Source organism: Chanodichthys erythropterus, chromosome 10 (genome assembly GCF_024489055.1).
Source record: "Chanodichthys erythropterus isolate Z2021 chromosome 10, ASM2448905v1, whole genome shotgun sequence".
NCBI lineage: Eukaryota > Metazoa > Chordata > Actinopteri > Cypriniformes > Xenocyprididae > Chanodichthys > Chanodichthys erythropterus.
In genome coordinates, this window is record NC_090230.1 from 20,804,217 (window position 1) to 20,829,995 (window position 25,779).

The 25,779-nt window shown below is 37.8% G+C and overlaps 1 protein-coding gene and 1 pseudogene across 3 annotated transcripts in view; one reads left to right on the plus strand and one right to left on the minus strand.

The window, feature by feature from the left end:
* Positions 1-10,056, plus strand: LOC137028167 (myosin heavy chain, fast skeletal muscle-like; annotated as a pseudogene).
* Positions 10,057-10,212: 156 nt separating this feature from the next.
* cacna2d2b (calcium channel, voltage-dependent, alpha 2/delta subunit 2b) overlaps positions 10,213-25,779 on the minus strand; it is a 37,222-nt gene continuing 21,655 nt past the window's right edge. For 2 of the 3 annotated variants that reach the window (XM_067398821.1, XM_067398819.1), the window contains 21 exons: positions 25,370-25,444; positions 24,534-24,605; positions 24,270-24,341; positions 20,708-20,769; positions 20,540-20,616; positions 20,388-20,448; positions 20,191-20,288; positions 19,020-19,110; positions 18,879-18,941; positions 18,702-18,805; positions 17,950-18,048; positions 17,760-17,851; positions 17,599-17,646; positions 17,435-17,506; positions 16,368-16,520; positions 16,199-16,251; positions 15,968-16,023; positions 15,499-15,625; positions 15,294-15,403; positions 15,070-15,152; positions 10,213-12,669 (listed from right to left, as the gene is read on the minus strand). In XM_067398821.1, coding sequence (XP_067254922.1) covers positions 12,568-12,669; positions 15,070-15,152; positions 15,294-15,403; positions 15,499-15,625; positions 15,968-16,023; positions 16,199-16,251; positions 16,368-16,520; positions 17,435-17,506; positions 17,599-17,646; positions 17,760-17,851; positions 17,950-18,048; positions 18,702-18,805; positions 18,879-18,941; positions 19,020-19,110; positions 20,191-20,288; positions 20,388-20,448; positions 20,540-20,616; positions 20,708-20,769; positions 24,270-24,341; positions 24,534-24,605; positions 25,370-25,444 — 1,770 coding nt within the window. In that variant the 3' untranslated portion in view covers positions 10,213-12,567. The remainder of the gene's footprint in view (positions 12,670-15,069; positions 15,153-15,293; positions 15,404-15,498; positions 15,626-15,967; positions 16,024-16,198; positions 16,252-16,367; positions 16,521-17,434; positions 17,507-17,598; positions 17,647-17,759; positions 17,852-17,949; positions 18,049-18,701; positions 18,806-18,878; positions 18,942-19,019; positions 19,111-20,190; positions 20,289-20,387; positions 20,449-20,539; positions 20,617-20,707; positions 20,770-24,269; positions 24,342-24,533; positions 24,606-25,369; positions 25,445-25,779) is intronic. The other variant, XM_067398822.1, reaches the window with a different exon arrangement.

Sequence of the window (25,779 nt, forward strand, 5' to 3'; positions counted from 1 at the left end):
ATGGGAGATGGTGAAATGGAGTGTTTTGGCCCAGCGGCCATTTTCCTCCAGAAGCCAGAAAAGGAAAGGATTGAGGCTCAAAACACCTACTTTGTGTCAGAACCCGAGAACATGTACCTGAAAGGTACTCTTGTTAGTAAAGAAGGTGGCAAGGCTACAGTTAAAACCCTGTGTGGGAAAGTAAGTAAAAAAAAAGACTGCAATCGTCCATGTAATCATCATATTCCATATAAACTTTTGAGTTATAAAATGTTGTTCATTCTCAGACCCTCACAGTAAAGGAAGATGAAATCTTTCCCATGAACCCACCCAAGTTTGACAAAATTGAGGACCCAACTCAATGAGCCTGCTGTGCTCTATAACCTCAAAGAGCGTTACGCAGCATGGATGATCTATGTAACTCTGACACATAATACTGTATTCTTGGAAATAAAGAGTAATGGGAATAAAGGGTGGCAAAAAATCTCCATTTCAGACCTACTCCAGCTTGTTCTGCGTCACTGTCAATCCCTACAAGTGGCTGCCCGTGTACGACGCAGTTGTTGTGACTGGATACAGAGGCAAAAAGAGGTTTGAAGCCCCACCCCACATCTTCTCCATTTCTGACAACGCCTACCAGTTCATGCTCACTGGTCAGCTAATCAACATCTATATCTGTCTGAATGTGCAGCTTTAAAATCAACATGAAATCAAAACTGACCTTATTGGCTTTCATAAAACATATTCCTGGAATTGTTGGGCATGGTATTCCTACAAGACAAAAATATTTGATATCAATAATGTGCTGTTACAAATCAAATATATTTATCGATTTTAATATCAAATTTACTCAATTTAGCAAAGTCAGGTTTTCTTGTATGGAATCTATCACCCACTTTTTACCATGCAATTAATTCCCAATGGATAAAATAAAGCCTTGTTTCATGTTGTACATAATATTGGGTTGCTTATGTTTCATGGTGACTGAACTGTTGATTTATTGTGCTGCTAATCCTAAATGAAACAAAGTTCAGATCTAATTTGAATATAAATATTCTTACAGATCTTGAGAACCAGTCTGTCCTAATTACGTGAGTTATGATACTTTAGACACTTTATATATATATATATATATATATATATATATATATATATATATATATATATATATATATATATATATATATATATATATATATAATGTATTTTTTTTTTTTTTTTGTATCAAAAAGTGCTTTACCATATTATCATTTCATACTCCAGCAGAGAATCTGGTGCAGGAAAGACTGTCAACACCAAGCGTGTCATCCAGTACTTTGCGACAATCGCAGTGTCTGGACAGAAGAAGGCAGAACCTGTTGCAGGCAAAATGCAGGTGACTACACGTAATAAAAAAACTGTCCAAGTATGAAGAACTGTTCTACATAAATTATTATACTTTTACACCCACCAGGGGTCGCTAGAGGATCAAATCATTGCTGCCAACCCTCTGCTGGAGGCTTATGGTAATGCCAAGACTGAGAAATGACAACTCCTCTCGTTTTGTAAGTCGATGAGGTCATATAAAATGCATTTTTGCATTTCATTAAACCTCTGCAAACAGTTCTGAATCATTTACTTCTCCTTAGGGTAAATTCATTAGGATTCACTTCGGATCCACTGGAAAACTGGCTTCAGCTGATATTGAAACTTGTGAGTCATGATTTTTTAAAACAAAAATCTTTTTTAGTTGGGATGACAAACTGCATATTCAATGTCAATGTTTTATGTCAAAGATCTGCTGGAAAAGTCAAGAGTAACATTCCAGTTGTCTGCTGAGAGGAGCTACCATATCTTCTACCAGCTCATGACTGGACACAAGCCAGAGCTGCTTGGTGAGGAATCTACAGAAATGAAAACCCCATGAAATGTCTGATGAGCAGTCTTATTGCTTATAGCCTTTAGCTCTACCTTACATTTTAAGTTACAGCCAGGAAAAAAAATGATTTAAAAGCAACAAGATATGTTAAAAATTCATAAACTCCAGCAACTTACTTCACAACGAACTGATGGTCAGGTAAAGAAAAAATGAATAAGCTTTAATTCAATCAAAAACACAGTTTTCTACTTGGTATTGCTAGTTGGTGGCACCTGGTGTTAGGTAAATATTCTTCTGATAGGACAAACTAACAAAAAACAAACAAGCAAACAAAAACAAAAAAACTGGACTTTGGATTTCATGGGGTTCTTAAAACAGAAAACAGTAGTCATGTCTTGGAAAGTGATTAACAGTGAATTTGATGCTTTACAGATGCACTGCTTATCACCACCAACCCTTATGACTATCCAATGATCAGCCAGGGTGAAATCACTGTCAAGAGCATCAACGATGTGGAGGAGTTCATTGCCACAGATGTATGTGGACAACTGCATTATTATTCTTTATTCAATTCAATGATTAAGGCAGAAATCCATATATATTAAAAAAAAGTGCTGCATTATATAATAGATGATTCTCTAATGTGTGTTTTTTTGTTGTTGGTATAAATACAGACTGCTATTGATATTCTGGGCTTCAGTGCTGAAGAGAAAATAAGCATCCACAAGCTGACAGGAGCTGTGATGCATCACAGGAACATGAAGTTCAAGCAGAAGCAGAGAGAGGAGCAAGCTGAACCTGATGGCACTGAGGGTAAGACTATTAGTGAGAGTCTCCATGTAAACTGGTGTTGTAGCTTATAGGTTGAATATCAGCACTGTAACCAAACGGTTGTAAGGCAGTGGTCTCAAACTCAGTTCCTGGAGGGCCATAGCTCCAAATCCTGATAAAAACACCTGATCCAACTAATCAAGGTCTTTAGGATTATAAGAAACTTCCAAACAGTTGAGTTGGAGCTAAACTCTGCAGGGCTGTGGCCCTCCAGGAATTGAGTTTGAGACTGACCACTGCTGTAAAGTTTGAACATCACTGTTGTTTCCTCATTCAAGGAACTTGACATCTTAGGTTACTCCAGGCAACAATTACTGTGATAAGTGTACTGTGAGCATAACAATATCTGCTTACATAATTACCATGCAAAACAATGTGGAAAACGTTTTCCTCAGTGGCTGATAAAATCGCCTACCTTATGGGCCTGAACTCTGCGGACATGCTGAGTTTTGCATTAACTTCACAAATGAGAAACTGCAACAGTTCTTCAACCACCACATGTTTGTACTGGAGCAAGAGGAGTACAAGAAAGAAGGTATTGAATGGGAGTTCATTGACTTTGGTATGGACTTGGCTGCCTGCATTGAGCTCATTGAGAAGGTAATTTGAGTAAAATGAATAATTCACATAATGTTTAAATTCAACTTTTCCTTGTATGTGAGTGTGATTATTTCTCAAACAGCCAATGGGCATATTTTCCATCCTTGAAGAGGAGTGCATGTTCCCCAAGGCTACAGATACAAGCTTCAAAAACAAGCTCCATGATCAGCATCTTGGCAAAACGCAAGCATTCCAGAAGCCCAAGCCTGCCAAAGGTAAGGCAGAGAACCACTTCTCTCTGGTGCACTATGCTGGCACTGTGGACTACAACATTGCTGGCTGGTTGGACAAAAACAAGGATCCACTGAACGACTCAGTCGTGCAACTCTACCAGAAGTCATCGCTCAAATTGTTGTCCTTCCTTTACGCTGCTCATGCATCTGCTGAAGGTAGATTATACTTAGTCTTATAATTTTCTGCTTCAAAGGTGCATAACTGAACCAAATGGTTTCCAAAAAATAGTTGCAAAGACAATATCATCATTTTTAATTAGTTTGGTAATTGTCACAGAGAGTGATGGAGGTGGAAAGAAGAAGGGTGGTTCCTTCCAGACTGTGTCTGCATTGTTTAGGGTATGTCTTGTTGGACAGCAGGTAAAGTGTTACATTTTACTCTTGATGCATGTCTAAGTCAATATACACCAATTACTGGTTCCACAGGAGAACCTTGGGAAGCGTGAGATATATACTCAAAATTGCACTAAAGTATACTTACCTAGCCTATACGTGGACTTGTTTATGGACTCGATCTACTTTAAATAAAAAAAAATAATAATAATAATAATAATAATTAAACTTACTTATATTTAAGTGTTGATAAAAAGGATTCATGAAGCTACAATAAAATGTTTTTTAAAATGGAAAGAGTTAAAGTACAGTTCAAGGTATTTCAAGTATAAAAAATAATACCTAACATTGAAGTATGCTTAAAATGCAAAAATAATATATAAAAAGTAAACTATAAGTGTGATGTCATGTTCACTTAAAGAAAACTTAAAAGTATACTTGCAATAAACTAGCAGTTTACTGAGAGTATATTTCAAAGTGTACTTTCGTATACTAAAAATGTAGCTACTACTAGTATTAAAATAGTAAACTACTAGTATACTAGTATAAGTTCCCTTTTAGTACAGATGCAGTACAAGTGAGAAACGTAGCTGTGAACTAGCTAAAGTTTACTACTGTTACACTTATAGTACACTTAAACGTATACTTCAGTTGGGCCAATTTAGTCCCAAGCGGTATTAAAATACTACACTTACAAGTTTACTACTAGTACATTGATATTATACCTACTACATAAAGTATACTTAAAAAATATACTTGAACATTACTTTAGTATACTTGATCAAATGAACTTGAAGTATACTAGTTTTTCGTAAGGGTAATCATGACTCATGTACTGACATTCTAAACAGAGAATCAATTTATACCATCCAATACAATGTCCGCTCATTCATGAACGTGAAACACTGGCCATGGATGAAGCTGTATTTCAAAATCAAGCCTCTTCTGAAGAGTGCAGAGACTGAGAAAGAACTGGTCCAGATGAAGGAGAACTATGGAAAAATGAAGGAGGATCTGGAAAAGGCACTTGCCAAAAAGAAAGAGATTGAGGAGGAAATGGTGTCACTCCTGCAAGAGAAAAATGACCTTCAACTCCAAGTAGCATCTGTGAGTATTGCAGAGTCTATATGGATCCCACATGGTTGGATATAACAAATCTCATGCCATTAAATACATACATTTCATCGAATAGGAAGCCGAAAACCTCTCTGATGCTGAGGAGCGATGTGAAGGTCTAATCAAAAGCAAGATCCAGCTTGAGGCCAAACTGAAAGAGACAACTGAGAGACTGGAGGATGAGGAAGAAATTAATGCTGAACTGACTGCCAAGAAGAGGAAACTGGAAGATGAATGCTCAGAGCTGAAGAAAGGTATTGATGACCTGGAGCTCACCTTGGAAAAAGTGGAGAAGGAGAAACACGCAACAGAAAACAAGGTCACTATTTTGCCATCTTTTTGGTATTCCACCAGTGCACATGCTAAGATAGCACACAGTAATAACTTTGCTTCATTTAGGTGAAAAATCTGACTGAAGAGATGTCTTCCCAAGATGAAGCTATTGCCAAACTGACAAAAGAGAAAAAAGCCCTCCAAGAGGCACACCAGCAGACTCTTGATGACCTACAAGCAGAGGAAGACAAAGTCAACACTTTGTCTAAGTCCAAGACAAAGCTTGAGCAGCAAGTGGATGATGTAAGGGAACAAGACCATAAATCGATTAATCATGTTTCTGTTATTGTATACTAACCATTGCTGCACTTTTTTTGCTTAACAATAGCTTGAGGGCTCACTGGAGCAAGAAAAGAAGCTCCGTATGGACCTTGAGAGAGCTAAGAGGAAACTTGAGGGTGATCTGAAACTTGCCCAGGAATCCATAATGGACTTGGAGAATGACAAACAGCAATCAGAGGAGAAGATCAAAAAGTGAGTAGAAGTTAGACTGTGCAAGCATCATTGTGCCAGGTACAACTCTAACTGCACATTTTACCAAACACATATGTTTAAAAACAGGAAGGACTTTGAAATAAGTCAACTTCTCAGCAAGATTGAAGATGAGCAATCTTTGGGATCACAGCTTCAGAAGAAGATCAAAGAACTTCAGGTAAAATGTTTTCTATTTGAAATCATGTAGCAGAATTTATGTTTCCAAGTAAACAAACGTAATTATTTGTAATTATTCTTATGTGTAGGCTCGTATTGAGGAGCTGGAAGAGGAAATTGAGGCTTTAGCATGAGCTGCTCGTGCTAAAGTGGAGAAGCAGAGAGCTGATCTCTCCAGGGAACTTGAAGAGATCAGTGAGAGGCTTGAGGAAGCTGGTGGTGCCACTGCTGCCCAAATTGAGATGAATAAGAAGCGTGAAGCTGAATTCCAGAAGTTGCGTCGTGATCTGGAAGAGTCTACCTTGCAGCATGAGGCTACAGCAGCAGCTCTCCGGAAGAAGAAGTCAGACAGTGTGGCTGAGCTTGGAGAGCAGATCGACAACCTCAAGCAGTCAAGCAGAAGCTGGAAAAGAAGAAGAGTGAATACAAGATGGAGATCGGTGACTTAACATGCAACATGGAGGCTGTGGCTAAATCAAAGGTAATCGCTGTCACTAGAGGGCCATCAAACAAAAAGGACCTTTAAGAACACCTGTACTTATGCTTCTACTTTTGTAGGGAAATTTAGAGAAGATGTGCCGTACCCTTGAGGATCAATTAAGTGAATTAAAGGCCAAGAATGACGAACATGTTCGCCAGCTCAATGACATAAATGCTCAGAAAGCAAGACTTGCCACAGAGAATGGTTAGTGTATACATGCATTAAAGAAGGGTTTTATAAATAAATGAATAGAATTATTAATCCAAAGCAATTGTACAGGTGAGTTTTCCCGCCAGCTGGAGGAGAAAGAAGCTCTTGTTTCACAGCTGACCAGAGGAAAACAAGCTAACACTCAGCTGATTGAAGAACTCAAGAGACACATTCTGCACGCAATGACTGTGATTTGCTCAGAGAGCAGTTTGAGGAGGAGCAGGAGGCCAAGGCAGAACTCCAGCGTGGAATGTCTAAGGCCAACAGTAAGGTGGCTCAGTGGAGAGCCAAATATGAGACTGATGCCATCCAACGCACAGAGGAGCTTGAAGAAGCCAGGTATGTAAAACATTTAAGTGAATGATTGCACAAACGACAATGAATAGACTATGAGATACCACTTTCCTCAGGAAAAAGCTGGCCCAGCGTCTACAGGAGGCTGAAGAATCCATTAAGGCTGTAAACTCCAAGTGTGCCTCTCTGGAAAAGACCAAACAGAGACTGCAAGGTGAAGTGGAAGACCTCATGATTGATGTGGAGAGGGCAAATGCACTGGCTGCCAACCTTGACAAAAAACAGAGAAACTTTGATAAGGCAAGAAAGATGTGAATCATCTACAAATCTACACTTACATCCATGGTCCTTCACATGTAACACTAGCCCTATTTCTTTCTCAGGTACTAGCGGAATGGAAACAGAAGTATGAGGAAAATCAGAGCTGGAAGGTGCTCAGAAAGAGGCCCGTTCTCTTAGCACAGAGCTTTCCAAAATGAAAAACTGCTATGAAGAAGCTCTTGACCAGCTGGAGACCCTAAAGAGGGAGAACAAGAACCTACAACGTGTGTGAACCAAACATGTACATTCCAACTTTTTCAAATACAGATGATAAAGTCACTAATGTGAATCTGTTGTATACACAGAGGAGATCTCTGACCTGACTGAACAGATAGGAGAGACTGGAAAGACCATTCATGAGCTGGAGAAAGCCAAGAAGGCAGTGGAATCAGAGAAAGTTGAAATTCAAACTGCTCTTGAAGAAGCTGAGGTGCTGTATTGGTACTGGTAATTTTGGTTTAAAATGTCTACAACAATGCAAAAAAAAATCTAAAATAGTAGTGAATGCTTTCAAACAGGGAACACTGGAGCATGAGGAGTCAAAGATTCTTCGTGTCCAGCTGGAACTGAATCAAGTTAAGGGGGAAATTGACAGGAAGCTTGCTGAGAAGGATGAGGAGATGGAACAGATCGAGAGAAACAGCCAAAGAGTGATCGATTCCATGCAGAGCACTCTGGACTCTGAGGTCAGGAGCAGAAATGATGCCCTGAGAATCAAGAAGAAGATGGAGGGAGATCTTAATGAGATGGAAATCCAGTTGAGTCATGCTAACCGCCAGGCTGCTGAGGCCCAGAAACAGCTCAGGAATGTCCAAGGCCAGCTCAAGATATTATTTTTTCTGTAAAATAAAGAACTGCAACAAATATAAATTGTGTGAAGGTATGAACAAGGAACTTATCTTTCCACAGGATGCCCAACTGCACCTTGATAAAGCCGTCAGAGGACAGGAGGACATGAAGGAGCAGGTGGCCATGGTGGAACGTAGGACTAACCTGATGCAAGTCGAGATTGAGGAGCTGAGAGCTGCACTGGAACAAACTGAGAGAGGCCGCAAAGTGGCAGAGCAAGAGCTGGTTGATGCCAGTGAGCGTGTGGGACTCCTTCACTCTCAAGTATGTAACTGGAGAATTTCAATTACAAAAAAAACAAAAAACAAAGTTACAGATAAAATGAAACACACTAAAACTGCTCATGCCCAACAGAATACAAGTCTTATTAACACCAAGAAGAAGATTGAAGCTGATATAGTTCAAGTTCAAGGTGAGGTGGACGATTGAAATGCAGAGGACAAGGCCAAAAAGGCCATCACAGATGTGAGTGTTTGCTTTTTTACTACTTTTTCTATTCTACTTCCAATATAACAGATCTTTAAAGTTTAGTTTTATTTAATCTTATATGGCTCTTTCTTTTAAGGCTGCTATGATGGCTGAGGAGCTGAAGAAGCAACAGGACACCAGTGCCCATCTGGAGGGGATGAAGAAGAACCTAGAGGTGACTTTCAAAGACTTACAGCACCGTCTGGATGAGGCTGAGAATCTGGCTATGAAGGGTGGAAAGAAACAGCTCCAGAAACTGGAGTCCAGGGTAAGTTCACAAAGAGAAACGGAAAGAAAAATGTCCCAGTGCAGATACCACAATGTGACTAGTCAATTAGTGAAGTGGACTAACTTTATTAAAGGTGCGTGAGTTGGAGGCTGAAGTTGACGCTAAACAGAGACATGGTGCTGATGCTGTTAAAGGTGTGCGCAAGTATGAGAGAAGAGTGAAGGAGCTTACTTACCAGGTACTTCCTATATGTACAGTGGAATCAACAGATTGAAAAATTTACAGTGCTGGATAGGGTTTTAAACCATTTCACCTTCACAGACAGAGGAAGACAAGAAGAATGTGACCCGACTGCAGGATCTGGTCGACAAGCTCCAGCTGAAAGTGAAGGCCTACAAGCTTCAGGCTGAGGAAGCTGTGAGTGATAATTCTTTGTCATAGCATAAACTTTCATGCTTCCTTTCAAAGCTTGATAGGGGAAAAAAAACTTTAATAGCCAATTCTTAAAATTTCAACATTCTTGTGAATAATTTTGAGCATTCTGGTTGGCTGAGGTTGGGGTTTTGGAGATTGGACATGTTGTTAACAAAATGGCCCAAATAACTGAAAATATACACTTTATATAAAGAAAACTTTTCTTAAAAAGGGCTCATAATTGGACCTACTGTTTCAAATGAACAATTGAAGAGTGCATATTAACACATAAGCTACCTGTGTAGCAGTGCCAGTTAGCTAGCCACATTATTCACCACATACTCAATCCCAAGTTAGTTAACAGTAGTTCATTACTGAACTAACTAAGCTTGATTTACCTTCATATGTAGTCACAAAAGAAGTGAAAAGATCCCAGAATTCTAGTAACCCAACATTTGTTCTCATACATACAGGAGGAGCAGGCCAACACTCACCTCTCCAGGTACAGGAAGGTGCAGCATGAATTGGAAGAGGCTCAGGAGTGCGCTGACATCGCAGAGTCTCAGGTCAACAAGCTGAGAGCCAAGAGCCGTGATGCTGGAAAGGTAAGCGCCACCTACGGTCTCTAATCTGAAACTAATTTTACTGAATGGGAAAATCTATCTATCTATCTATCTATCTATCTACAGATATATAAATGAGCATAAAACTAAATGCTTTGAAATAAATCAAATATTGAAATATGTAAAATATAAATAAAAACAAATACTTTAATAAACCAAATAAATAAAAATATGAAGAAAAAATTAACTAAAATATTGCCTTTTCTTTACAGGGCAAGGAATCAGCCGAGTAAAGCCTCAAGCCTAGATCACCACAGGAAGTAATCATAAAATATGATTACTTGCAATCGTTTTTCTGCTGTAATAAAAACCTGCTGTTCTCTTTCATGATCAAATACATATTTCTGGAGTAAAAGAATAAAAGTCCATACCAAGTTGACGTGAAAAATATGAATGTCTTTATCTCACCAATTCTCTTATAAACATCTCCCAGAAGTGAATGACACAATATGATACAAAGTTAGCCTTTCTTGATATTTTTGTGCCATCTGTACAAAATGAAGTGATATGGAAGACTGCAGAAAGGGAGGAAAAACCCTTTCACATAGTTAACAAACATCTGCAGAACAACAAAATAAAAAAACAAACAAAAAAACAAAAAATAATTAAAACATTCCTATTCACATCATTTAAATTCATTGTAACACAGAGAGAATTTTACATAAAGACAATAGTATAAATACTCTTATTGGCATTAAATAATTCTGTTAGAACACTCATAGCTTACATACAAACATTAAGCCGATATTCAAAGACAAGCCTGAATCAAAGTCATCCAAAGAAAGCAGCTCTATACTCATTTCATGCTCTCCTTACACTAATTCAGTAGCGCTCACTTGCATTTCAGCGTAGTCGATATAATTCAAAGTATTGCTCAAGCCATTACGATACAAAACACGTTGAGCGAAACCCTTTCAGTCCAATTCAGAAGAATCTCGGTCCAGTCTGATTTATTTGGAAGTACAGTTGTTTTGGAAGTGTGGCCACATTAAAAGATGAAATACCACAAACTAAATTTTTTTTGTCTAAATGGACCTTTGTTATAGATAATCACTGAAAAGCAACAAAACATCTGCGATGAAAACCAAAACATTTCAAAAGCATGAAAGCGTCTCAAAATTCACACTTGATACATTTCGCAAGCAATATACATACCATCTTTTAAACTAAATAAAAATAAATACATATCGACCCTTTGATAGCATCTATGGACTCAATGAGAAGACAAAATTGGTCCATCGAATGGCTGCAAGGGTCGAGCGTCCTTCCAGTAAATGTCCTCAAATTAGTATGAAGTTTAATAGCAGTTATCATTTTTTCCCAGCATGCAGCAGGACAGTGAGACATCAGCTTGCATTCCATTTCATTAAAACACATGGTAACATTTTACAATAAGTTTGTAACATTAGTTAATGTATTAACTAACATGAACTAATGAACCTAATTGTAAAGTGTCACCAAAGACACTGAACTAGATCAACTCAGTGTGGAATAACCATATTTACATTAAAGAATTAAAAACCATTTGAGTGCCTTTCTAAAGACAGAATCAGTAGAACATGTATAGTAAAACCCATACTGAATGCCAAAGGACGTGCGCGGGTGAGTCTCATGAAAAATCACCCCAAAATGAATAGAAAAACACCCCAAAAAATTATAAAAAGAAAATGAAGAGTACTTGTAGGAACATTTTTTGCGCTGTTACATTATTTTCATGTATTTTTTACTGAATTAGATTAAAAATGATTTAAATAATCACTAATTAAGGCAGTATAACAATTCCTATTTTAAAAATGTTTATTTTTTTTCCACATTACGGTAATGATAAAGTTTTTTTTCATTACAGTAATGAGAAATTTAAGGAAAATGTGCTTCATTATTTTTTAAAATCTTAATGGTCCTCAAAATATGCTTCATTTTCTTTGCGAAATCTATTTTTCTTTTGATTTTGGGGTGAAATAGAAACGTTTGCCATGTTCCGTGACATTCACCCTTATACTGTAAACCAAAGTCAAGTTAACATTCAATACCGTGTCTTTCTCCAGCATCCCTTCAGGGTCAGTCGAATCCACGTCCAGTGCTATTGTTGGTCCATTTGGACAAGTGCGCCAAGGCACTGTTGGGTAACAAACCAGGCAGCAGTTTTTGTACACAATATATGCCCTTAAAACATTCGACAAAGCTGTAAATAAATGGGAAACGTAACTGAAATCTTTTTCTTCCTTTCCTAAACAAAGCAGTTTGCGATAATACGGCATTCTCTTTTGGCAAGGAAGCCTCGAACAAAATATTTCAACGAAAGCTGCGTGTCCCCCGCGTTTGAGCATCCACATATATCAGGGTTTGGCACTAAATCCAGAACAAAGCAAGACTCAAATAAACACTCAGTGCGAGATTGTGATAATAACCGTCAAAACTTGTGTCGTGTTTCAGTATTTCGAAACAAACCAGGTCCTTTCCTGTTTTTGGATTTGGCAAGCAAAAATACTTCACGGCAGCAGAAAGGTTTTTTTTTTTTTTTTTTGTATGTTTTCCTAATATAAAGGTGAACGATTTAAGACAGTTTCGTTTTTTCTTTTGGATCTGCACAATGTCAGGGGTTACTAAGACACATTTTCCCATCATGCTCTGCTGGAATGCACCTCACGATGAGACAGAGAGCTGGAAAATCAGAAGGATGTCAGGAGAGGACCGGAGCGTCGTATGGATGAGGGACAGGAACACCAAAGGCAGTGGGACTCAGATTATGATCGTAGAATGAGGTAAAGTGACAATAACTGAACCCAGAGCAGAGCTCCCATTGGACAGTGTAAAGAGTGAGCGCTCCCACACTCAGACGTGTTCTCCTGCGGGAAACACAGAACATTCAGCTCAACGTTAACTATAAACTCACAATCACAGTGCCAGGATGTTTTGTGCTGGTTGCTAGGGTGTTGCTTTGTGTTCCGAGTGGTTTTAGTGCATTGCTATGTGGTTGCTTGAATGTCCTTGGCAGTTGCTAGCACAATGTTATGAGGTTGCTAAGGCGAATGGGTGGTTTCCAGGATGCTGCTATATTGTTTCTTTGGTATTCTGGATAGTTGACAGGACATTATTATGTGATTGCTCGAGTGTTCTGAGTGGTTTCTAGATAGTTGGTAGGACAATGTTATGAGGTTGCTAAGGTGTTCTGGATGATTTCCAGGATGCTGCTATGTGACTGATTCAGTGTTCTTGGTGGTTGCTAGGACAATGTTATGAAGTTGTTAGGGTGATCTGGGTGGATGCCAGGGTGTTGCTATGTGGTTGCTCAAGTGTTCCTGGTAGCTGCTAGGACAATGTTATAAGATTGATAGGATGATCTGGGTTGCTATGTAGTTTCTAGGGTGTTCTGGGTGGTTGGCAGGAGGTTGCTATGTGGTTTCTAGGCTGTTAGAGCTAGTTGAAAGACATTCCTATGAGATTTCTTGAGTGTTCTGGATGGCTGCCAGGACATTGGTATTTGGTTGCTAGGGTGGTCGAGGTAGTTTCCAGGATGTTTCTATGTGGTTGCCCAAGTAATCTGGTAGGTTGCCAGAATGTTATGCGGTTGCTATCAGTGTTATGCTGTCCCATCAGTGCGTTGCTATTAAGGGTGTTTCGGGTAGTTGACAGGACATTATTATGTGATTGCTCGAGTGTTCTGAGTGGTTGAAGGATAGTTATGAGGTTGCTAAGGTGTTCTGGATGATTTCCAGGATGCTGCTATGTGTTGTTTAACTGCTCTTAGTGGTTGCTAGGACAATGTTATGAAGTTGTTAGGGTGTTCTGGGTGGTTGCCAGGATGTCGCTATGTGTTGATTAAGTGCTCATGGTGGTTGCTAGGACGATGTTATGGGGTTGCTAAGGTAATCTGGGTGATTGTCAGGATGCTGCTATGTGATTGATTCAGTATTCTTGGTGGTTGCTAGGACAATGTTATGAGTTGCTAAGGGGTTCTGGGTGGTTGCCAGGATGCTGCTATGTGGTTGTTTAATTGTTCATGGTGGTTGCTAGGACAATGTTATGAAGTTGTTAGGGTGTTCTGGGTGGTTGCCAGGATGTTGCTATGTGGTTGTTTAAGTGTTCTTGGTGGTTGCTAGGACAATGTTATGAAGTTGCTAAGGTGTTCTGGGTGATTTCCAGGATGCTGCTGTGTGGTTGATTAAATGTTCTTGGTGGTTGCTAGGACAATATTATGGGGTTTGCTAAGGTGTTCTGGATGATTGTCAGGATGCTGCCATGTGGTTGTTTAAGTGTTCTTGGTGGTTGCTAGGACAATGTTATAAAGTTATTAGGGTGTTCTGGGTGGTTGCCAGGATGTTGCTATGTGGTTGATTAAATGTTCTTGGTGGTTGCTAGGACAATATTATGGGGTTTGCTAAGTTATTCTGGGTGATTGTCAGGATGCTGCTATGTGGTTGATTCAGTATTCTTGGTGGTTGCTAGGACAATGTTATGAGGTTGCTAAGGTGTTCTGGATGATTGCCAGGATGCTGCCATGTGGTTGTTTAAGTGTTCTTGGTGTTTGCTAGGACAATGTTATAAAGTTATTAGGGTGTTCGTGTTCTGGTTGGTTGCCAGGATGTTGCTATGTGATTGTTTAAGTGTTCTTGGTGGTTGATAGGACAATGTTATGAGGTTGTTAAGGTGTTCTGGGTGATTGCCAGGATGTTGCTAAGTGTTCCTGGTAGTTGCTAGGGCAATGTTATAAGATTGCTAGGATGATCTGGGTTGCTATGTAATTTCTAGGGTGTTCTGGGTGGTTTGCAGGAGGTTGCTAGGTTGTTGCTGGAGCGTTCTGGGTAGTTGCCAGGGTATTGCTATGCAGTTTCTTGGCTGTTAGAGCTAGTTGAAAGACATTCTTATAAGATTTCTTGAGTGTTCTGGGTGGCTGCCAGGACATTGGTATTTGGTTGCTAGGGTGCTTGAGGTAGTTGCCAGGATGTTTCTACGTGGTTGCCCAAGTGATCTGGTAGGTTGCCAGAATGTTATGTGGTTGCTAGGGTGCCTGTCAGTGCATTGCTATTAAGGGTGTTTTGGGTAGTTGCCAGGACATTGTTTTGTGGTTGCTGGAGTGTTCTGGGTGTTTGCCAGGACTTTGCTAATGCTATGCAATTTTCTGGGTAATTGCAAGGACGTTCTATAGAGTTGCCTGGGTGTTATGCGGTATAAAAATCATCTTTACAAAATATCAAATAAAGAAGCAAACAAACAGTGTTTGATCGGAGCAACGGAGAACACTTCACCTCTAAGTTGTAGTCAAAGCATTTGTCAGGTCCTTTCCGATAGCGGGCAGAATTTAACACATCACACGGGTTCTCTTCTTGAGCTGGAGAAGAAAACATTAAGGAAACGCCACAAGCTCTGTCTGTCATCCATCCATCAATCAAACAGAAAATAGAGTATTTCAGGGATCTGCAGATCTGTTAGTGTTGCTCTGTGAGCAGGGGATCATGGAAAGGAAGGATACACTTTGTTCTGACAGGTAGGAGTTTCTCGATCTCGCAAGAGCTGCAGGGAAGCGTCTCAGCCACCACAAACAACAGATTTGTGTTTTCTATACGCTTGGCGTGGAACAACCTGACAGAAATTTTGTGTTTAGAAAAGTGTTTAAATGTGTTTAGAAATGTGTTGAACAAAGGACTGTTTGCACACACACAAACACACACACACACCTGGAGCAGTTCCCACAGTCCTGCAGCACGTTGAAGGAGTTGGTGGTGTTGGTGAAGTAGAATTGACTGTGAACCGTCACGCAGCTGCTGCTCCCTTTAGAGTCTGAACTCTCAGCCCAGGCATCCACTAGAAGACAAAAACTGGTATAATGCAACCCCACAATGCCCAAAGCTCATTTATAAATGAATTCTATGAAGTATCAATAGACAATGTCTAATTAAAATCCGTGCGCTGTCATCATTAGTTTAGCAACATGTTAATGTTCTTTGTGTGCTGCACATTGTTGCTTTTCATCAGCATTTCAGATGTTGAATTATGGTTAGAATACAGCTTTAAAAGGCCTTGAGGAGAAAAACATCTTAAACCTAAGCTGATCTCCCAGCCTAAGATGAAATATGCCCAATAAAACAAGCCAACAGACCAGATTTTTTTCCTTTAAAGATGTGACAAAATCAGAGAAACACAAACCTGTGGTGAACCAACTGCTGTAGATAAGTCCATACAGGAACTGCTGGAGAACAGACCTGAAAGAGACCAGTGACATTAACGCATGAGGATCTGAAACAACATTATCAAGGCATGAACCGATATACCAAACCAGAATGTCACTTTCTTGTATATGACGTAACACATATCTACTGAATGTTGTTCTAACAACCAACAGGGAATGTTTTAGCAACGTTCTTCGGTTGTACTCACCACGCCGCTGCTGACGTCCACCAGGCCAGACTGAGAAAATCAGCAATGGAGGGCTAACAACAAAAATACCAAAATACTGCTGCATTTTATCAGTTTTCCTACATGAGATTCAAATGGACTGTAGCATATTTAATCAATATCATTCAACATGAACGAATCGGTTTCTCACCACATAGAATCCTCTGTGCGCTGCTCCCGTGTGGCTGCTGGCCGTCGGCTCGCAGGCCGACTGATACTGGAAAGTCTGATGGCGTGCGTAGATTGAGTTGTTGTAGAGGGCGAACATCAGGTAGGGGTCGACCTCGCCAAAGAACAGTCCCACCTGAGCCAGACGTGGACATAAAGAGGTGCTCTATTTAAACTATGGCTCACAGCAGATTAATAATGAAACATGATTAATCTCAGGAATCTTGTAGGTTTTTGTACTTAACACAAATGTGAATAATATTAATTTATTCATATTTATTGATTCTGCCATGGTAACTAAATAACTTTAATAGCCACAATGAGAGCAACAATGGATAATTTTTCTCAGGTTTTTGAAAAATAAAAGGAAACATGAACGTTCAAACTGTAAGTAATAGATACTTTTCTTTGTGCATTAATGTCAGCTGCAAAATCCCAGAAATAGAAACCATTTCAAAAATAGAATCCTTTGTTGTGTTGCGGCTGGTTATGACAGCCTTTGAAGTGGACAATTTGTAGCTCTTGAAATTGACATTTTCCTGGCATGTTTGCCTAAATTAAGAGGTACAGGTGGCTGCATTTGACTTAAGTGAGCGGGAAGGGAATAAAATGCAGCTTGAAAAATAGCCTAACCATAACAATACGCAAAACATGCGAAACACAGCAATAAAAAAATGCGGTATAGAAAAATTACATTTTGATTAATGGAAACTAAAATTTAAAATGACAAACAAAAATCCCTGATATTCCATGACTTGGACAAAAAATATAGAATTCTCTGACTTTCAATGTCTGGAATAGACCTTTTAAAATTCCATGACCTGTGGGAACCCTGGCCCTGGTGAAAACACTACATTACATATAATATAATATAATATAATATAATATAATAATGTAATATAATATAATATAATATAATATAATATAATATAATATAATATAATATAATATAATATAATATAATATAATATAATATAATATAATATTATATTATAATAAATAATGTAATATAATGTAATATAATAATATTTTTGGTTTCGGCGCATCTACCTTTTTCCAGTGATCTCTCTGATTGGACATCACTAGGAAACCGCCATCATCAATCAGGTAACACAGCAAATCCTGAAACACAAATTCAAAACCAGATCAACTAACACATGTACAGCCAAGATGATCTGTTATCATGTAGGGATTGAGTGTGCAGGTTTTCTCACATCGCTGTTCACTTCACAGTCCATCTCACAGGATCTGGATGGGCCGCACTGCACAACACAAACAGCAAGTTGCAACATCTCACCATACTCATGCCAGTACAGATGAACATAATGTGAGAAAGGCTCTTCTTCCATAGTTCCTTTTTTCCAAAAAATCTTACCTTATGTGCGGCCTGTCTGCTGTCTGAAACGTTGCTGGCGAGGATCTTGAACTTGTCGACCCAGGCCTCTAAATCCAGCTTAACGCCGACCACTAATAACAGGAAAACATGATAAAGATCATCAGAGTATAATGTGATTTTAAACCTCCCTAATGTGATTTTAAACCAGCAAATTTTCTGAGAAACACACCAGCAGGCTTCATGGTTTTGCCTCCAATCACGACCTCCACCGCGGTGGTGACCAGAATCCCCACAGTGCCGTTCTCTGCGATTAACAGATCATCCATCGCTAGACACAAACAGAAGAGTCATTAAAATGGTGAAAAACACTCACACAGGGCTGAATATCATCCATACTAACGTATAAAGTCAACAGGAAAATCTAAATGCACTTTATTAGTTTTTTAACAAATGTTCCTGATTTTATTGCACAAAAATGTCTTCATCCTTACGATCAGAAATATGAACTATTTTATAGATGACTCTGTTCTTTTATGGTCGATAGTTATGATTTTACAATAGTGTTTACCCAATATGGACTCGAAACAGGGTGGCTGATAGCTGATTTAATGATGATAAATTTAAAATCCAATTTAATTAACAATAACAAAAAAAAAAAATAATAATAATTTTCATAACATTTACTCAAAAACATATAAAAAAATTGCAAATATTTTCTAAATATTTTTAAAATGTTTTTTAAAATATTTTAAATGATTCAATAAAATTGTATAATTATTATAAAATAAATTATAAATTTGTAAAAAAAAAAATTCTTTGACTTACTGTAGATACCAGTACGTTTTGCAGCAGAGACAGCTATTGTTATAAATGGAATATATATATATATATATATATATATATATATATATACATATATTACATTGGTTGATTTATTGGTCTGACACTTTTTGCTTAGTGTATGTAATTTATTGGGCTCACAGGTTCGTGTTGGCGCTCTAAAGATGTAGCCTTTGTTGTCCAGACTGCGACGGAAGAAGTTTGAGTTCAGAGGCTCAGGGTCCTCGTCCCATGATTCAGCAGCCCTGAAACACACACACATTATGAAGCTTCTCGTAATGGTAATGTCATTACAGTACCAGCAGCGTCATCACTCACATGTTGGGGTAAACGCGTGTGACGCCTCCATTGGTGGACGCAAACAGCGCCAGGAAGCCGTACCTGCAGAAATCAGATTGTCGGATGAACAGCTGAAACTACTCAAAGTAAGTCAACAGACTCTGACGGGTCTGATCTTACGTGTTGAGGTCCTTGTTCTGCCAAACACGTGTGGCGAGCTGCCAGAGGATCCCAGAATCCAAGATCAGGTTATGAATGAGACCCTGATCACCTGTGAACAGTTAAAAACATTCAACCATGATGGATTCAAATGCATCAACAAAATTCATCCAAGTCTTCATACAAAAATATAAAATGGTCTATTATGACTTAGTTTTAGTTCATGAGGATTCATTATTTAAAGCTGCTGTAATTAGTTATTGCAAATATAATACTTTCATTATGGGTACTGTAATACATGCTGTATATATTTTTTGAGATGATAGCAGACCTCATATTTAGTAATCAATACTAGCTATAATAAGTAATCAGTGCTGTTATAGTAGCTGTAATATTTAGAAATCAGTATGTATTAATCAATATAATCATATTTAATAAAAGCTGTAATATTTTTTAATATTGTAATACTGAAATATTTAGCAATCGATATTGTACTATTTCATTAGAGCTGTAATATTTAGAAATGAATGCTGAAATATTTATTAACACATATACTGTAATATTTAATTAAAGCTGCATATTTAGTTATCAATGCTGTCATATTTATTGTAATATTTAATTAAAGCTGTAATATTTAGTAATCAATACTGTAATATTTAGTGATCATCACTTTAATATTTAAAGCTGTATACATATATACATATTTAAAAATAAATGCTGTAATATTTAATAATCGTTACTGTAATATTTAATTAGAGCAGTATATTTAATAATAAACGCTGTAATATTTAAAAATCGTTACTTTAATATTTAATAAGTAAATGTAGTAACAAATGCAGTTATATTTAATTAGCGCTGTAATATTTAGTGATCAGTATTATAATATTTATTAGAATTGTATATTTAGTAATAAACGCTGTAATACTTATTAATCATTACAGTAATATTTAATTAGAGCTGTTTATTTCGTGTAATCAATGCTGTAATATTTCTTTTTCAATTTTGTAATATTTAATCAGAGCTGTAATATTTCATAATGAATGCTGTAATTTTTAATTATCAGAGAACTAAAAAAAAAATAACGGTTGCTATCATGTTTAATTATAGATCTGTAATGTTTAATAATAAATGCTGTGATATGTAATAATCAGTGCTGGTGTCGTCCTCTGGTCCTGAGGTGAAGGTTACTCACAGTCTTCAGATTCAGGTGAGATCTCCACCATCAGAGACAGGAAGTCCGCCAGGAACTGTGTGTTATTCTCAGCCATCTGCAGACGCTTGCAGTATTCTCTACACAGAGAAAGAGAGAGAGAGAGTCAGTGAACGCCCATACATCTACACAGTAATATCTAGCAGAGGAAATATCATAATGGATCTATGTGCACAAACCTGGGGGCCAGAAACACATGACCGGCGGACTCAAAAGAGTTCGGCAGCAGAGACTGTAAATCTGAGAGAGGTGCAGGAGAGATTATTTAGGATGAAACATCAGGATCCCTAATCTTACACAAGACTTTAACCGTATTAAACGAAACACTCACACTGCAGCTGTAGCATGACATCACTGAGATCAGCCTGGATGTAATATTCACTGTACGGAGGAAGCACCAGACCCAGACTGCAGGGGTGACACATGAAAACAAACAATGAGTTCAGCATGATTAACGTCAAACCGTACGATCGTACGAAACAGCCGAATCAACTCATACCTGTAATCAGTGTCGTTAATTGGTGTCCAGGAGTAAATACGTATGACCTCATCAATGTAGCGCTGCAAGAAAACATTTAATTATTAGTCATTTTCACACAAAGATTTAACGGTGTATTGATGGCATGTTTACTAAGATGTAGCAGAAAATTGCACAGATCTCTTCCAATCTGCTGTATTCTTGCTAGATTTCAAAACGAAACGGCTCTTAGCCGTTTATAGCCATTCTATGTATGTCTCAAAACAGTAGTGCCCTTAAAATTTAGGTCTCTTAAATAGTGTTAAGTGCACACCATTTCTGATGGATTTCTGAAGAATGCAACAATGCTTTTTTTGAGCTATTAGTAAATGTTTTGCATTCCCGAGAAATTGCGTTTCACAGAGAAATTTGCATTTGGCTGGAAAACTTTCACATTTTTTGCAAGTTTCTCAGGGGAATGCAAATCTTTTGCGAGTGATAACCCACACAGCAGGGGACTCCTAGGTGGATCCGCATTCAAGTCACCAAATCCGCGTGACTGTCACATTCGTTTTGACGCCGCCCAGAGGATCAGGTCCGCATCCGGGCGACGCCATAAATTCTACTGTCAATCAGCGGGTCTTGAGCGGACCCATGTCGGTCATGGTTTGCTTTAGTTGAGCTCTTGACCCTTCACTTTATAATATTAGATTTTGTTTGGGCTGCTGTAACTGAGTTGTAACAGCCAGACAAGCAAAGAGAAAAGATGATCAGGTGGAGTTGGTTATGTTTTCACATAGTCATTATTTGATCTGAACTCATTTAGAACTCAATCTCTGAGTTAGATTTACATTATTGATTACAGCAGCACTGTGATTATACAGAAGATCCGTTTTATCAATAAAATATGAAGGATTTCTTAAAAGTTGTTCTGATCAAAAAAAGATCTTTTTTTTAGGCACACACAGACATCAAGTATCAGCCTGTGAATCTCAATGACGGTGACAAGCAACATATTCTGATCAACAGATCAACTCTGAACATTAGAAAACAAGCTACTAAAAAGTCACAGAAAAACAGCAACATTTAAATAGTGAGAATAAAGAAATTACTAAGACAATTCAGCTCATAATTTATTCATGCAGCAATGCATGATGGGAGTCATGGATGAATTTTGATTGGTGGCACCCAGAATGCACTGCAACATGCTTTATTATTCTCACCACTCTTGAGATTCACAGGATGATTCTTGATGTCTGTGTCTAAATAAAAGCCTTTTTTCTTCTTCTAAGAACAACTTTTGATGATTGAATTATTTTTAAAAAAAAAAAAAAAAACTGGATCTTGTGCTGTAGAATCACAGTGCTGCTGTAATCAATAATGTAAAGCTAACTCAGAGATTGAGATCTAAATGAGTTCAGTGATTCAGATCAAATAATGATTATGTGAAAACATAACCAACACCACCTGACCATCTTTTAACTTTGCTTGTCTGGTTGGTTTTAATGCAGTTAAAACTGCCCAAATAAATTTTTATATTAAAAAGTCAAGGGTAAGAGCTCAACTAAAACAAACCCTGACCTCTGCGATGGTGTCTTAAAAATTGTGATTTTCTCCTTTGGTGATTCTGCTTGTTATCATCAGGTGTCTTCAATAATGCTCAATCATCACTCAATTAATCACTTAATTATCTCATTAACTTTTAACACCGCTTCAGTGGGTGGGAAAAAACATATGGCGGGACTTTTACTTTTTGAGCCCTGGACCTTCCACCTCTGCGCGATACCTCCGCGGTGGATCCGCCACGGAGTCCTTTTGTTGTGTGGGAATCTTTTGCATTCTTGGGGGAACGCAGTTTTTAAGAGTGAATGCAACGTTTCTCGGGGTTATACAAAACTTTTGCAAGCGATCAAAACATTTCTTGGAGGAACTCAAAGGTTTTGCGAGCAAACGCAAAGTTTCTCAGGGGAGCGCGAAACTTTTCAGAACGATTGCAAATTTTCTTAGAAGAACTCATTGGAAGTCAACGCAAATTTTCTCAGGGGAATGCAAATCTTTTGCGAGGGATCACAAACTTTCTTGGGGGAAAGCAGTTTTTGAGAGTAAACACAAAGGTTTTGTGAGTGAACAAAGGTTTTGTGAGCGAACGCAAAGTTTCTCAGGGGAATGCGAAATTTTTGCAAGCGATCACAAAGTTTCTTGGGGGAACGCTGTGGCGAGCTGCCAGAGGATCTCAGAGTCCAAGATCAGGTTATGAATGAGACCCTGATCACCTGTGAACACAGTTACAAACATTACATTATGATGGATTCAAATGCTTCAATAAAGTCTTTACGAGAAAATATAAAATTGTCTATAATGACGTAGTTTTAGTTCATGAGGATTCATTATTTAATTAAAGCAAAATCAATGCCATAATGTAGTCATTAGCTTTAATACTTAGAAATCACTATGTATTAATCAATATAGTCATATTTAATGAAATCAAATTTTTCATTATATTTATAATATTTAGAAATGATTGCTGAAATATTTAGCGATCAGTATTGTACTATTTAATTAGAGCTGTGATATTTAGAAATGAATGATTAAATGTTTATTATTAAATATTTATGCAAGCTAACGCGAACATTTTTGTGAGCGAACGCAAAGTTTCTCAGGGGTATGCAAAACTTTTAAGTGATCGGGTTTTGCAAGCGAACGTGAAGGTTTTGAGAAGGAAAGTAAAGTTTCTCAGGGGAAAGCAACATTTTTGTGAGCAATCGCAAAGTTTCTTGGGGGAACTCAGTTTTTGAGAGTGAATACAAAGGTTTTTCAAGCGAAGGTCTTGTGAGTGAACACAAAGTTTCTCAGGAGAATGCAACATTTTTGTGAGCGATCGCAAAGTTTCTTGGGGGAACGTAAAGGTTTATAAAGAGGACAAAAAGTTCCCTTTCGAATGGGAACTCGCACTGCATACTCTTTCAGGCACAGTCTCCTTTCTCTGACACACCCTTTTCAGGTCTTGGAGTCTCTACTAATGAGCTGATGACCTGGATCAGGTGTGTTTGATTAAGGAGACATGCAAAATGTGCAGTGTTGGGGTGCCTCCAGGACCAGGAATGGGAACCACTGCCTTATTCCCCTTCTCAGGGAACCATGGTTACATGCGTAACCTGAGACGTTTCTCGAGGGAATGCAAAACTTTTGTGAGAGAAGGCAATAGCATTGAAATAGATTTTTTCCCCTTTAGGGGCTCCATATAAAATGTAAGTATTTCATATTGATTTTAACAGTGAAATGTATCTAGATTTTAAAATTGCAAACAAGCAAATAAATTGATTTGACATCATTTTATGTAAAAACTGGAGTACTATCTAACTACATGCTCAAAAAAGAATGTACTTTAACATTAGTGGTGAAGTATATATTTATATTGCATATTTGGGCCATAAAGCAATTATGCAAATTGGCAAGCAGCTAATTAATGACATCGTTTGGGGCATCATAGACATGTATTATCTGAAAATTTAATCTGTAATTTTGAGCCATTTATAGAAAGTCATGTCCCAGATATCACACATGTCCTAGTTTCATCTGACACATTAATTGCTCACACACTTGCCTCATCCATTGATTTAATTAGTGTTTTGATCGTCAACTCTCCTGATCGGCCATCAATCATTTGCCGGCGAATCTGAAAAGGATAAAAAGCAAGTTATCCATGAGCTCCTGCTGATTTAACATAAATGATCAGACAAATGATTCAGCCAAACATCATATTTAACACATGAAGTGAGTGTGCCAGTGCCGCCCACACTGAAACATGAACAACACAGAAATATGTGAGTTCATTTGAGGACATTTAATGCTTTAGATTAGTAAAGACCTCTTGTTTGCTGCTGTCTTCTACTTCTGCATCCAGAAAGTCCAGCGTCACCGGCTCTGGCAAATCCTCCTCCTGCAATGATACAAACATCAGATTGTTAACCAAAACTAAAACCACTACAAAAACATTTTTCGTGACTTGAAATAAAATAAACAGTAACTGAAATAAATTATTGTTGCCAAAGCAACCAAAGCAATTTAGTTGTCAAAGTAATGTCTATTTTTATTTAGCTTAAAGGGATAATTCTGCCAAAAATGACAATTCTGTTATCATTTACTCTCATACTCATTTACCCTCAAGTTGTTCCAAGCCTCTATGAATTTCTTTCTTCTGCTGAACAAAAAAAGAGATATTATATGGAAGAGAATGGGGCCCAACAACTGTAACCGAAATTCTTTAAATATCTTCTTTTGTGTTCAGCAGCAGAAAGAAATTCATTAACAGGTTAACAGAATTTTCATTTTGGGGTGAACTGTCCTTTTAAGAACAACAACAAAAAAATATATACACAATATACACAATTTTTTTTTTGGACAAAAACACAACAAAATAACTCAAATTAACTCAAATTAAAATGGAAAACATAAAAATAAAAACTCATTAAAAATATATCAATGATACTAAAATAACATTGAGACAAACACACAATCACGAGTACGAAGAATCTCACAAAACCAGTCAAGAACATATCTGGATCATATTGCATTCCCTAAAATGATACAAAATACAACAATGGGATGTTTGGATATTATGTTAATGAAAATTAAATTATCAAAACACAAATGAGCGTGATTGTTTAGTCATTTCGGTTTCCACACAGACAATCAGACTCTCACTCGAGGCTGCAGGTTCGGATGCATGAGCACGTATCCATTTGGGTCAATGGCGAAGATGTATCCGTTTGCTCCCAGCTACACACAGAGAACGAGAAAAAGAGTCTGTGATGATGTTTCCTGTTTCTTATATTGAAAAGATAAAAGACTAGCGCAAAACAGGAGTTTTTAAATAGCCACTGGCTAATACAATTACAATATACACTGATGAGCCAAAACATTATGACCAGTCACAGGTGAAGTAAATATCGTTGATCATTAGATCATAAGCAGACAATCAGTTCTTATAATCAACATTTAGGATGCAAGAGAAATGAGCAGGAATAAAGATCTGAGCAACTTTGACAAGGGCCAAATTGTTATGGCAAGGCTTTGACTGGGTCAAAGTTTCTCTGAAACAGCAAGGCTTGTGT